Raw genomic sequence first — 14,501 nt, 5'->3', positions numbered from 1 at the left:
GGAAAACGGTTTAAAATACCTTCAGAAGCTGGTACAATCAAGTCTTCTTAAGCGTGTTGGATTCTACGCGATGTCCTCTGTATTTCAATTCACAGACTTAACTAAAGATGACACAAAAAATTGCCTGGGATTCCATGTATAACCGTCCTGTCATAACACGTCTCTTACCGAACAAACAATGAGGCTAGTTGGTAGGAACTGTATACCGCATTAGGATCCAAAATCCCCCTTTTCGAAAGGGGAAATGTCATCAAAACCACATAACATACATCGTACTTTATTCATGATTGCCCCTTACGTTACTCGGCCGACAAACAATTTTGATAATTTAGGCTTTTGGCTAGTTTAGAGGGCTGGTTTGCCCAGTGTTGGTTTTCTTCATCTCATGGCGGCGTAAGATGGTGACCGGGATCCTGACCATCATGGCTTCGGGATGACCTCACAGTCGACCGACACGCACAGAATAGCGGGGCCTTCACGAGTTTTCCGCGCTCGAAACTGAAATCGGTAACGCCCGTATGGCATGATTGGGAAGTGAGGAAATGTCCAATTCACCGGTTCATTCTTTAAAACGCTGTGTGCCTGGAAACGAAAGGGGAGTAGTAGTCCAACTATGCTCAAGACCACTCTTAAGTGAAAATAACGGCTATTTAACTTTTCTTGAGCACCAAGTCTTGAATTGTGAGTATAACTTGTTCCGCAAAGTTTCAGCTTCAGCTCACACACAATTACTGAGTAATTTTTCGTGCAGAAGTGAGATTACCAAAATTGTGGGTCTCTGTGTGCCTTTGAGCCATTTTTCCCTTTATCGACGTAACGACTTGCGGTTTGATTCCTTGCACACAGCTTAATCTCCCGTATCCCACACACTAATCGAGAACTCAAGTCACGCGTTTCCAATTTTAAAAACGCACACTCTTAAAATCTTACCAAGTATTTTGAGCATACATATAACAAACTAATATACTTTGTTATACGAAGAAATAGTTCGTAAATTACGAAGTATTTTCTTTGTAAGCTTATGTGTGCTCAAAATTTTGTTACAAAAGTTTGTAAGTAGTTCTACTTTTCTTTGTAAGGCCCAAAATATTTTGTAAGGTTTTCTCAGTGCGAAAACCGGCCAAAATGTAACTTCTGTGCTGTCTTTTTCCCAAAACATTCCTGTTCAGGCGCCGATTTCGTCGAAAGTATAAGCCCGAGAGCGAAGTTGTAACCCGCGTTCTATTCTTTAAGATACTGACTTTGAACTCTACAGCCGCGAATGCTGTGCGTTGCCGCAAACTTCTTGCCTTGGTGGAGGGAAAAATGTTCACCGTGTCACGGAATTTGGCAATTTTTGGCTGAGCGATAGCGAAGCCCGTTACTCCAGTGCGGTTGAAAAGTTTTGTCTGTCTGTCTGTGTGTCTGTGTGTGTACACTACTCCTCCTGAACGGCTCGGCCGATCTGGCTGAGACTTTGCAGGCTTATTAGGTATGTTCTTGGCTCGGCACACGCGAAATTTCACTATCCTAGCTCAACTGGTTCAGTTTTTATAGCCGAAAAACACCTAAAAAACGGCGAAAAATCGAGTTTTTTTGCAGGTAGATCACCTCTGTCTTGAAGAAAGGGGGGTCTGGGGGGCGGAGCTCCCCAGCTTCGATAAGTTAAAAAGTGACAAGGGTCAAGATCGTGTTATCTGTAGATGACGCAACTGTATCTAGAATTAAGGGGGGTCTGGGGGGCGAGCCCCCCAGCATGCAACACGTAAGAAGTAACCGACGATGGACAAGCCAATGCCTGCCGAAGGCAGGCTAGCGCCGCAGGCCAAGGTAGGTACGCCAGGCGCGGATTGGAGGAACAGGCCGCGAGACATCGCGAAGCCTGTTACGACAAGACGCGGTCTGGCGTAAACCTACCTTGTATGCATTTGTTAATTTTCGAACACTCCTCAGCGCCAAAGGTTTGGTGGGGAATTGGGTCATGGCTCAAAAGACGCAGAATGACTTCCTCTTTCAAGTGGTAGGTGCCGTTTCTCGATTGGAAGACTGGTTCTGGCATTACCTCCCTCCGAAGTTGAAAAAAGCGTCATCGGGCCAGATCGATAACATCTCGTGCCATCAGTGACTGACTAACGATTTCGGGCTATCGGGCCATTCTGCGTCTTTCGTACCCCGAAACTTTGAGCTTGACGCTAGTTCGATTCGCTACCGGGAAGGGGTAGGTTTTTGGCTGAGCGACAGCGAAGCCTGTTACTCCAGTGCGGTTGAAAAGTTTTGTCTGTCTGTGTGTCTGTCTGTCTGTCTGCGTGTGTGTGTACACTACTCCTTCTGAACGGCTCGGCCGATCTGGCTGAGATTTTGCAGGCTTATTAGGTATGTTCCTGGCTCAGCACACGCGAAATTTCACCATCCTAGCTCAACTGGTTCAGTTTTTATAGCCGAAAAACACCTAAAAACGGCGAAAAATCGAGTTTTCTGTCGGTAGACGTCTCCTGTCTGGATGAAAGGGGGGTCTGGGGGGCGGACCCCCCAGCCTCAACAAGTTGAAAAGTTACAAGGGTCAAGATCGTGTAATTTGTAGATGAAGCACCTCTACCTAGAATGAAGGGGGGTCTGGGGGACGGAGCCCCCCAGTATGCAACAGTTTAGAAGTAACTGATGGACAAGCATTGTCTGCCGAAGGCAGCCTAGCGCCGCAGGCCAAGGTAGGTACGCCAGGCGCGGATTGGAGGAACAGGCCGCGAGACATCGCGAAGCCTGTTACGACAAGACGCGGTCTGGCGTAAACCTACCTTGTATTTTCGTAAACGATGTAACTTAAGTTATCCCATGCCTGCGCATTTTCGGAAACTTCCCTTGTTGATGGGAATCTTCCCATATCAAAGTGTAGGGGAGAAATCAAAGTGAGAGAAAATCCCGGCCAACTTCGGAAACGCGTATAGAATGACCAGACCAGGAGTAATAGTTGAAAGAATTTAAGGAGAGGTGTGGGTGAAAATGGAAACTTCTATACCACTAGGCTGTGGTGATTGAAACTTTAGGGCGTTTAAGTACTAGGTAGGAAACTATTACACACCAAATTTCATCCAAATCTACCCACCCATTTAGCCACAGTAGGCTTTTTTCATTGAAATTAAGCGTTTAGTAGAAAAATCAGCCACGCAAAGTTTTTTGACGGAATGGTCTGAAATTTGTTTTGGAGTTACCTAAACCCCTATACTTCAATGTAACAGAGAGATATTTGAATTTTATTTTTTGGTTTTAACTGAGCAAACTTCACAATTTTTTAATTTGAAAAACTAAGTTTTTTCTCCATTTTTTACCACTTTAAGGTAAACGATTTAAGAAAGTGGATAGATATTTGAAATATCTCTCTGTTACATTGTCACATGGACCACAAAGAACTACTCCAAGAAGTATGGTCAGTATAAAACAAAACTGTATGCGTGGCTACTTGACGGAGTAGAAAAAAAATTTCTTCGACACTTGTCGTAAGAGTTGGGTGACCAGAAAAGGCGCATGCATACATCAGTCCATGTTAGATGAACCACTCACTTAGGGGTTCATAACAAAGACCTTTAGGACATTCTGTTGGTAGTAGAAGAATATTTTACATCAAAATAACAAGTGGATTGAATTTATCATTTTAATCAATTTTGGTGCAAATTTTCACCCACACCTCACCTTAAGGGGAGGTTCTGGTGAAAATGCTTTTTTCTCCTAAATAGGCCCCACTGTGAAAATTTGTTAAAAATTTGATGTCTTACCAAGTAATTATTAAAATTTTTCAATGGGGAGGCACATTCTTTGCGCTGAACCCAGTCGCAGAGCCCCTTTCTCCTATTTAGGCTGTAACTTTAAAAATCTTGTTGCGCATACTATTTTGTCGTAAAAGGTTGGCCTTGACATTTTTCACTTCTTCGATTTATTTTGAAAAGATGCCGGCATACAGAACTCAAAGCGTTAATTGCATTTTTATTCGCAAGCTTTCTAACCAAGCATTTCACTATAATTGACCAAAAATGTACAAAATAGACCAATTTTAGGGACTTTTCAGCTTAAAAAGCTCATAATTAATAATGTAATGGACATTTTGAGCTATGTATGCCGGCATCTTTTCAAAATGAATTGAAGAAGTGAAAAATGTCAAGGTCAACCATTTACGACACAAAGTAGGTTTACGCCAGACCGCGTCTTGTCGTAACAGGCTTCGCGATGTCTCGCGGCCTGTTCCGCCAATCCGCGCCTGGCGTACCTACCTTGGCCTGCGGCGCTAGCCTGCCTTCGGCAGGTATTGGCTTGTCCACCGTCCGTTACTTCTTACTTCTTGCATGCTGGGGGGCTCTACCCCCCAGGCCCACCTTCATTCCAGATAGAGTTGCTTCATCTACAGATAACACAACTTTGTAACTTGTCGGGGCTGGGGGGCCCCGGGCCCCCCAGACCCCCCTTCTTCCAGGCATAAGTGATCTGCCTGCAGAAAACTCGATTTTTCGCCGTTTTTTAGGTGGTTTTCGGCTATAAAATCTGAACCAGCTGAGCTAGGATGGTGAAATTTCGCGTATGCCGAGCCAAGAACATACCCAATAAGCCTGCAAAATCTCAGCCAGATCGGCCGAGCCGTTCAGGAGGAGTAGTGTACACACACAGACAGACAGACAGACAGACACACAGACAAAACTTTTCAACCGCACTGGAGTAACGGGCTTCGCTATCGCTCAGCCAACAAGCTAGGGCCCGCCCTTCCGTCGAACCGAGTTGCCAGCTCCGCTTCGCTGCGCCGGCAACTCGGTTCGACAGGGGGCCGGCCCAGCTTGGCCTGCCGGCGGCCTTTTCTCGGGCCTTCGGCCCTCGCATCAGACCCAGCTTGGCCAGTCGAAGGCCCGGGCCTTCGGCCCGCTCGCATCACACACGCCGTGAGCGGGTAAAGCAAAGTTATCGATGTACCATCGTGACTTAGGCCCGCCCTTTAGTCCTTACACTTTTTACTCCAACTGTCCTTAGAATATGCCCATTTCATTTGTCTCTTCGCCCTCATTCCGAAAATACCCATATTTGCCATGCTACTGCAACTCCTTGCAATAGAGGCACAGCAGGAGCGCAAAACGAGTCCGTCGCACTTTTTCCCATAACTCATGAAGGCGGGCTCCTGGACCCCCCTTCCGACCCCTCCTTGAAGAGGTCTTGCCAAGACCTATCCAAAACTTAAGTAAAAATATTCAGTCGGTCGACCCCCTTTTTTCAAGATCCTGATGTGACTAATAGACGAAGTCGGGCTCCTGGACCCCCTTTCCGACCCCTCGTTGAAAAGGTCTTGCTGAGACCAATCGAAATCTGCAATAATTTTTTTTAGTCGGTCGACCCCCTTTTTTGAAGATCCTGATCTGGCCAACTTGTAAAAGCGGCCGATGGGGTCGGGACCAGGTCCATTCATCTTGTCTCGTCGCCCCGATTCCAAAGATACCCCTATGTGCCCTGCTAGCACCAATAATGGCGGAAATCCCCCTCCCGCTCATGTAAACCATGATGCACCTGCAGCAGCCCTTGTGCGACCCGGACGGGATTTGCACCACCGGATTATTTGTTTGGACGGTACTCCTGAAGTACCCTCAAAATCTGGTTACTCTAGCTCAACTCCTTCCTTGTACACAGACGCCAACAACAACAACAACAACAACAACAACAACACACAGACACAAAGGCAAATGCATAGGCCCTCCCCCTATTTTTTGAATAGAAGGGCGGGCCAAAAATAGTATGCGCAAGAAGATTTTTTAAGATACAGCCAAAACAGGCTCAAAAAGACTCTTCGGCTGTGTTCAGAGCCTGGCATGTGCCTTCAAAAGTCTAATTTTAGTCTCCTCGAAGAAGGATTTTATGTTCCGAACAAATTGAGACAGTGGGATCTATTTGGAAACTAGCAAGATTTTCACCAGAACCTCCCCTTAATTTTGTCACTTTCGTTGAAATATGATGTCACATTCGTTTGATTGTCGGTCTACTTTCAAACGAATGTGAAACCCTACTTGAACGGCCGAGTCACGTTCAAACGAATATTGAGTCATATTCAAACGAAAGTGACGAAATTCACACTGCAACGAATATGACGTCACATTCGTTCGCTACCAGTGAAACGAGATATTTTTCTTTATCATTACTTGGGAGCCAAAAGGACCCACAATTTTGGCAACTGTCCGAAAGCTTCGCACAAAACTGTGCGTGCGTTATGAAATGCACGAATTCGTGCACAACTAGCGGGAAAGTGAGCGATGTTGCGCATCAATTGGTGCGTTCTATGGAGAGTATTGATAAAAGGCTATGGAAAATGTTGTGTTTTGATAACAGAGAACCATGGCAAAAAATTGAAGCTGACTTAGCCTTTTACGACATGAAGTGAACACGAGTGAACACGAACAATTCCCTCTGGGTTCTTACAAGAGGGCGGGGAACACATACCGCTGGTACGACACATGGGTCCCTCCTGGCTCCATTATATTTTGTTAGAATGCGGAAAAAGTCAGGTATATCGTCGCGGACTACAGAGCACCCGCTCCTTGGGATACGAAAGATGAAAGCATTTTCTTTCCATTGGTTGTTCGACCATATAGCAAGATCAGCATCTGTCTGTAAAGCACAACAGTTAGCGCCAAATAGGTTCAAGTTACATCGACAAAAAAAAAACACATGACCCCATATGTTGAGTAGATCACACGGCAAGGAAAAGTGTGAATGGTACAACGAAAGTACAACAAAAACTGTACAATAAAAGTACAAAAGGGATTATATAAAGTACAAAGAAAATTGTTCGAACCACATCGAGGCCTGGACTGCCCAGCACTCGTCACACCGGTTCCATTACATTGTACAATTGCTGTACTTTGAAATAGTGCAATAAATCCTCGTTAAAAAATCCAGAAATTAGGGTATTTTTGTAGTGGCTTTTTCTTGCAGTGTACGAACTGTCTCTCATCTTACCAAAATATTATCGGTAATTTCTCCCTTAAACGAAATGTTTCCCGAAATTGTTTGCAGGTCATATGGCCGACTTCGGCTGAAATGGCTCGGACGGAAAAGTAGTTCCAGCGTCTTGTCAGATGGACAGGATTCCCATGAGTGGGCAAAAGCAATGTATGGTCCCTGAAAAAGTGAAATGGATGTCCATGCCAGCGTAAACAAAACGACAAAAACAGGAAAGAATTATTTGGTATGAGGCAATGTTTTCCGTTTACAACATCAAAAAATGTACAAAAAAAATTAAAATTGCAAAAGTAATTAACGGACCACGAAAAAAGAGAAAAACATGTTTGTAACTATCGGAAACCTCCATCTTGTAGAATAGGGCCAGCGCATCCTGCTGTCAATTGCATAGGTACTCAGAAATGGAGCCTGTGTAATGAAATACATTCTTTTGTAAAGTCTTTTGTTCATGACGCAAAAATATTGAAAAATGTACAAAAAATTCAAAATTTTAAAATAAATAAACTGTGGACCATGAAAGAAAAAAACTTATTCCCGTGCTTATCGCATTGTACGGTGTTGCCATTTTTATCAATTGAAATGGACACAGGATTTTAGCACTAAATTATATAACACTAAATTACTATGGAATTTATGTTCTGTGTGCATGAAAAGCTTTGCACAAAATTGTGCATGCGTTTTAAAATGCACGAATTTGTGCGGAACTAAGCAGGAGAGTAGGCTGTTACGCATGAACTCGTGAGTTTGACGCGCGTGCTTAATTTAGAGCAAAAGCTATGCACTATAAAACTACGTAGTTGTTGTGTGGGAGTGTGTACTGGGCTGTGCTTGGGAAGACAATATTGCTTTAGAAGAAATTATAGGGTGCCTGCAATATGCTCGGCGTCTGTGGTTCTGAAAAAAGGCGAAAACCTGAAGACCGGCATCAAAACAACCCCTGTTTTGTTGTTCAAGGGAAGACCTGTGGGTTGTTTTGAATAGGCGTCTCTAGAACCAGGGTTTTATTGACCAATTGCAATGTGGTGCATGCGCAGTTTGAACTTTTTTAATTCCCCCTTGTTCTAATTTCCTTTTTGGCCCGTTTTAAAAACCATTTAACTTTCCATTTAACTTTCAATCAATATGACTATTCGTTATCATTTTATACCTCAACCAATACACCTGAAGGAGATTTATGTGAGCCATGGTAAAGAACGAGTCTGACTTCTTTAATATCAATTTAAATTGGTATTACTGTTTTGATGTTCTCTGCTCCTTCCCTTGCAAAAAGGAAAATATATGGAAAATATGTGTCAATATATGACTCCATATATGTTTCATGCATTGTCAATATAATTGTATCTTGCTCAATATATTGCGAATTATCTTGCGCAATACGTGGTTTATATCTGGGGTATATCTTGGTGCCCGTTAATATATGATGCATATATTCCCCCATATAATATTATCTTCGCGAAATGTATGTTTCAATATCTGACACGGTGCCCGTCGTGGGATGGGGCAGGGTGAGGAGGGCAGACTTTTCAAGTAACTTTTCTTAAAATCTTGGCACTCGATGTTGAAAGGCGGCTATATTTCTCAACATAATTTTATGTTGTAAAATATATTGACGCCATATATTGAGCAGGGGCAAGGTACTTTTCTATGCGTTTAAGTCTCCAAGAAATTTTGAGAAATCCTGTTTAACAAGTTAACTGGAACAGTTAGGAAATTTTAAACGTCTTTTTTGGGTGTAGCGCGAAAAGTTCTTCTAGGCGACCACGGTACGATCAAGATTGGATGTCCTCGCATGGCGAGGTTACATTCTTTGATAATAGTAAAGGAAGTCTCCGAGTCGTCAGACTCCATGGTGTATTCACACTATATATTGCCTACATATGGAGCAATATATGAAATTTATATATTTGCCACATATTTTTTAAATCAGAAAAGTATCTTGCTAAATTATCTTTTCCACATATGTCGTCAATACATGTTGGGCCATATATTTTGTCCATATAGTGCCCATATATTTTCCATTTTGCAAGGGTTGTTGTTTTTTTCAGCTTTTTGATTTCTTTTATCTATTGAGGTTTAATTTTGAGGGGCGGAACACCGACCATTTGGTTATTTTGTAGGACAGAGAAGAAAGAACAATAGAGTATTCTAGTCGTCGCCGATCGAAGAACAAGAAGAAGAACAAAGCCGGAACTGGCCCCGGCAACATAACCTCTCAGACTTTTAAGAGTGGACTAGTTTCTGAGTTTTCTGTTGCGTATCTCCTTTAAAAGCACTTTCGTTTGTTTCAAACACTTTTTGACACAGGACATAAAAATGTCTGTCGACGTTTCTCGTTGGAACCGGGCTTGGTACCTACTCCGTTTCATCCCGGCTTCCGGTTTTGTTCTTCTTTTTAGCAGATGATACCTTTACTACACTTGAAACATATCTAAAACTATTAGACACATAAAGGTGTCAGCGTGCTTTTACTCCCAAATCCAGAAATCAAGCGGTATCCTAACAATAATATTAGGGTGGTAGCTGCCGGGCGGGATCGTGAGTGTCGCATGGCAGGCAGTCTGCGCGGAACATCGACAATCCCTCCCAGGTACAGCGCGAGCGGCACCGGCCAACAATGCCCTGCCTCCTCTCGCACAGTCCCTCCCCGGGTACAGCGCACAGAACAGCAACAATGCCTCAAGGCTCGGCATAGCTCGGGGTGCGGCGCATCGGTGCAGGGTGCAAGCGGATGCAAGCGCAAACCACAGCTCGGCTCGCACCACTGGCCAGCTCCCAGCTCGCTTAGGTCTATTTATTGGGCTGTCTATTTTATTTCTTACACAATTAATCCCGAACAACTACCTAGAAGAAAACCAAACGAGTATCATCTGCTTTCATTAACGTTCGTTGAATGAGATTTTTGTTCTTCGATCGGCGATGACTAGAATTCTCTATTGTTGTGTGGCAGGGAGAGGAGGGTGGCTACCAAATGGCAGTGGCGACACTGCCCTTGGTAACCACCCTCTCCTCACTCACAAAATAACCAAACTGACCTCGTGACCCCTAGGATTTCTTGAAATCGTATTTTTTTCAGTATATTATACTGCACTGGCGAATACGTGACTTACAGCAAAAGAGTTTATTCGTTTGCTGAGAACGAAGTGAAAGGCCAGCAGTGGAAGCAACGTCACCCAGACTGCGATGGAAACAAGCGGCGACCACATGACGGCAGACACGTTCATCCAACAGACAATGTGGGAATCTGAAATGAGCGGAGAATACTACGGCAAAAAGTGCATCGGGTGACTTTGGTTAAAAATGAAACGTAGTAAAAAAAGGACCTGGTCAAGTGGGAACTATAGAGTGTTAGTGCCTCTGGTGATTTTTTTTTGACTTAGCTCCTTTTTTTGTTTAAGTTTTTAAAATTAGGTTAACTTGACTCTTTTTGATCGATGCATAAAAACACAAGTTAAGTTACCTCCTGTCAACAATATCTTCAACGGAGTCATGCTGACTTTGGTTGAGTTGTTTCCATTTTTCGCAAAATTGAGAGTAAGAGGTCTAGGTAAGTTACATCTTTCTTCGAAGTGGATTTTCTCCTTAACTGCTAGGAATTGAGTCAAATAATTTGGTGTGCAATGATGCAAACCATTCTAAGGCACAATTGTAAAATAAAAAATAAATATGGAGATAAGTCGAATGATTTCCTTCTTCCGTTTCCTGGATCATTGGTCTCAACGAAAAGCGACCTGCTTCCTAGAGTGTTACATTCTTTTGAACGTGCATCAGCATTCAAACGAATGTGATACCATATGTGAAGATACGCGACCAAATTCACATCCTGTTATGACATCACACTCGTTAAACAAAAGTGCACTCTGGCAGTTCTTCGCTGGGGCATCCTCGTGGCTATCACGCCCTTGCCCATCTCTCATCGTACCTTACTTTCATCCTGCCATCAACAGGCAACTTTTGCTTGTGGCTCCACAAGACCAGCAGAGCAGCCTAAGTTTTGGCTTGTGGATCCACAAGCAACCACCTCACTGTCAAGTTCTTTCTTGCTCACAACACTCTGCTCGGGATCTCTGCACCACATTGTTCAACATTGTGAGCGCGGCACCGTCCAGCCGAAGGGCGGCATTTCGGACATTACAGCTAGCATGCATTTTTCAAAAAAAGTGACCCACAATTGAATTTTTAACTTGCAGCACTTTTTGTTACTTGCGCACTAAACTCTGCTCGGGATCTCAGCGCGTCATTGGTGAATCGAAGGGACAGTGAGAATGTCGCGCGTTCCATGCACGCCTGCCTTGATTGTTTCCGACGGATAACCGTCCGTTCTGCTTATCGCCAGAATCTCCCAATTAATTCGCGAAAAAGCATGCACTTAGCACTGAGGAAACCTTACAAACTATTTCAGCCCCTACAAAGAAAAGCAGCTGCTCTCATTCACTGCGAAAAAAAAAGGACAGGGAATCCTGTTAATTTTTTCACAGCGTCGCTCTGTAGGGTGCAAACTAACCCTAAAAGTACACGTATTTGGTAAAGCTTCACTTGAAGAAACTAGGTGTCGTATCGCAAATCTGACTTCACCACGTTGTAGAGCGGACAATTCTACATGCCCCCGTCAAGTTTCATCACAATCGGTTGATTAGTTTGATGACAGCATTCAATTTTCGGCAACTATGACGACATAACCGCCGCAGCGATTTCTCATACTTGGGCTGCGTGACCCGACTCGTCGCCAAGCCCAAACGTCGTCTGCCTTTTGAAATATCTTTGAAGCATTCAAACCAATCAACCGATTGTGATGAAACTTGACGGGGGCATGTAGAATTGTCCGCTCTACAACGTGGTGAAGTCAGATTTGCGATACGACACCTAGTTTCTTCAAGTGAAGCTTTACCAAATACGTGTACTTTTAGGGTTAGTTTGCAGTGTTTTAAAACTAATTCGAAATGTGAAAACTGAAACGTCCGTTTGAAAAACCGTTACCACAGGGCGATAGAGAATTAAATTCTGCGTGGTATAGGCTATTGCAGAACGATAAACAAGTGCGAAAGAGCTACGAAAAATATTCCCAAAGTCAGTGTAACTGCTTTTGGTCTAATTTTGCAAATTACATTATGGGCCACCGTGACCGTCACAGATGTCGTATCGGCATTCCAGTATGCTTACGCAATAGGGGAAGTGGAGGCCAACAATCGGCTCGCTGCATGTATGGACCTAAAACGAACGGAAATAACTTTTTTCGTCGTTGCAAAATATTGAATTGGCTAAAATTGCCGTTAAATTTGATTATAAATTGAGATTTAACATTTTGAACGGGTCTAAAACTGTAAACCATGACTACATACAAATAGGAAATTTTGTGTAGATGCTGAAAATGACCTGGGTTTTTCAATTTGATGAAGTTTTGATGAGGTTATGTTGATTTTAGTGACACCGTGCACAGTGGTCGGCCGCGCGTCGCTCGCCGGCCCGAGCGGGGAGCATCGTTTCACGCGCCGCCTAGGCCGTTGCCACCCCCTGGCATCACTGTTTATATGCATCTTCCTGCATAAAATGTACACAGTGATGCATAATATCACACGCACCTTATGGACGTATCTGTGCATGCATAACTACGCATAAAAAGGCCATAAGAGTTTTTTTTTTTTTTTTCAAAGAAAGTTACCCACAATTGAATTGTCACCTTGGTTGGGGTTAGCCGAAATGGGGCAACAGTTGTTCCATGCGCATTAAACTCTGCTCGGGATCTCAGCACTACATGGCGAGCGCGTCATCGGTGAGTCGAAGGGACAGTGAGAATGTCGCGCGTTCCATGCACGCTTGCCTTGATTGTTTCGGACGGATAACCGTCCGTTCTGCTTATCACCAGACTCTCCCAATTAATTTGCGGAAAAGAACGCACTAAGCACTGAGAAAACCTTACAAACTATTTCAGGCCTTACAAAGAAAAGCAGCTTAAGGGGAGGTTCTGGTGAAAATCTTGCCATTTTCCAAATGGATCCCACAGTCATAATTTGTTCGGAAGATAAAATTTTTCATTGAGGAGACTAAAATTTGACTTTTGAAGGCACATGCTAGGCTGTAAACCCAGTCGAAGAGTCTTTTTGAGCCTATTTTGGCTGTATCTTAAAAAATCTCCATGCGCCAGTGCTGTTAAAGTTAATTTAACGATTAACGAAGTTACTTAACGCCGTTAACGTTAATTAACGAATTAACGTTAACTCGTTAAAGTAGTCAGAATGTCTTAACGTTAACGAGTTAAGTTAAGTAGGAATGTTAACTTCTTAACGCCGTTAACGTTTACTTTGGTCATCTGTGTAAGCATATTTTATCGACATTTGGGTCATACAATATGTAGAATTTATGTCTTGGGTGAAAGAAAATGAACAAAACCTCAATTTTTGTGAAAGGTTTTGAAAGTTAGTCATTTTTTGGCATCTTGAGGACTGAAAATCTGTCAAAAATCAAGAAATCACACAACGTCTTCGGTTCATCAAGAAGTAAAACTAACTTTAACTTCGTTAATGCGTTAATTTAACGTTAACTCGTTAACTAATGCTGAAGAGCCTTAACTTTAACGAGTACGTTAATTCGGTTAGGTTAACGGCTTAACTTTAACTCGTTAACAAAAAAAATTAACTTTAACACCACTGCCATGCGCATACTATTTTGTCGTAAGAGGTTGACCTTGACATTTTTCACTTCTTCGATTCATTTTCAAAAGATTCCGGCATGCATAGCTCAAAACTTCCATTATATTATAAATTATTAACTTTTTAAGCTGAAAAGTCCCTAAAATTCGTCTATTTTGTACATTTTTGATCAAATATAGTGAAATGCTTGGTTAGAAAGCTTGCGAATAAAAATGCAATTGACATTTTTGAGGTGTGCATGCCGGCATTTTTAAAAAATGAATCGAAGAAGTGAAAAGTGTCGAAGCCAACCTTTTACGACAAAATAGTATGCGCAAGAAGATTTTTAAAGTTATAGCCTAAATTGGAGAAAATGGCTCTGCGATTGGGTTCAGGGCATAGAATGTGCCTCCCCAATGAAAAATTTTAATAAATACTTGATAAGACATCAAATTTTTAACAAATTTTCACAGTGGGACCTATTAGGAGAAAATAGCATTTTCACCAGAACCTCCCCTTAACAAAGTATTTTAATCATACATAATCTCACAAAGAAAATACTTTGTAATTTACGAATCATTTCTTCGTATAACAAAGTAAATTCGTTTGTACTTATGTATGCTCAAAACACTTCGTAAGGTTTTAAGGGTGAGTTGAGTCATGATCTGATAGAACAACGTATCTTCATAGGAAATCCTACAGTAGATACGCTGTTAAAACAGTCAGCTCAATTTACTGCTCCTTTACTTTAGAACAGTTGTCAGAAATAAAAGGAACTCTACAAACTCAAGTGTGTACAAGCATACAAGCAAATTTTGCCTTTAAGTCCTATACCTTTCACGCCCTTGCTTGGGGCATTAAACGATTTACGCCCTAGGAGGGCGTAAAAGATGACTGTTTTCGCCCTGCCTTTGTTTTACC

The 14,501-nt window shown here is 42.6% G+C and overlaps 1 protein-coding gene across 2 annotated transcripts; it reads right to left on the bottom strand.

Annotated features, from left to right (window-relative positions):
* Positions 1-284: 284 nt before the first annotated feature.
* LOC117640074 lies at positions 285-10,192 on the bottom strand. Of its 2 annotated transcripts, none has more exons than XM_034376300.1 (4): positions 10,065-10,192; positions 6,955-7,116; positions 6,436-6,603; positions 285-582 (listed from the first exon to the last, which is right to left on the bottom strand). In XM_034376300.1, exons 1-4 carry the CDS (start codon positions 10,176-10,178, stop codon positions 421-423), a joined length of 606 nt encoding a protein of 201 aa, XP_034232191.1. In that variant the 5' UTR covers positions 10,179-10,192; the 3' UTR covers positions 285-420. The 2 variants fall into 2 exon arrangements, with proteins under 2 accessions (XP_034232191.1, XP_034232192.1); XM_034376301.1 differs by having other exon boundaries at positions 285-498.
* Between the last annotated feature and the right edge of the window lie 4,309 nt (positions 10,193-14,501).

The sequence above is a fragment of the Thrips palmi genome, unplaced genomic scaffold (genome assembly GCF_012932325.1).
Source record: "Thrips palmi isolate BJ-2018 unplaced genomic scaffold, TpBJ-2018v1 HiC_scaffold_12, whole genome shotgun sequence".
NCBI classification, from domain to species: Eukaryota; Metazoa; Arthropoda; class Insecta; order Thysanoptera; family Thripidae; genus Thrips; species Thrips palmi.
Note: the sequence above shows the minus strand (reverse complement) of the source record. Positions and strands in the feature narration are given on the sequence as shown.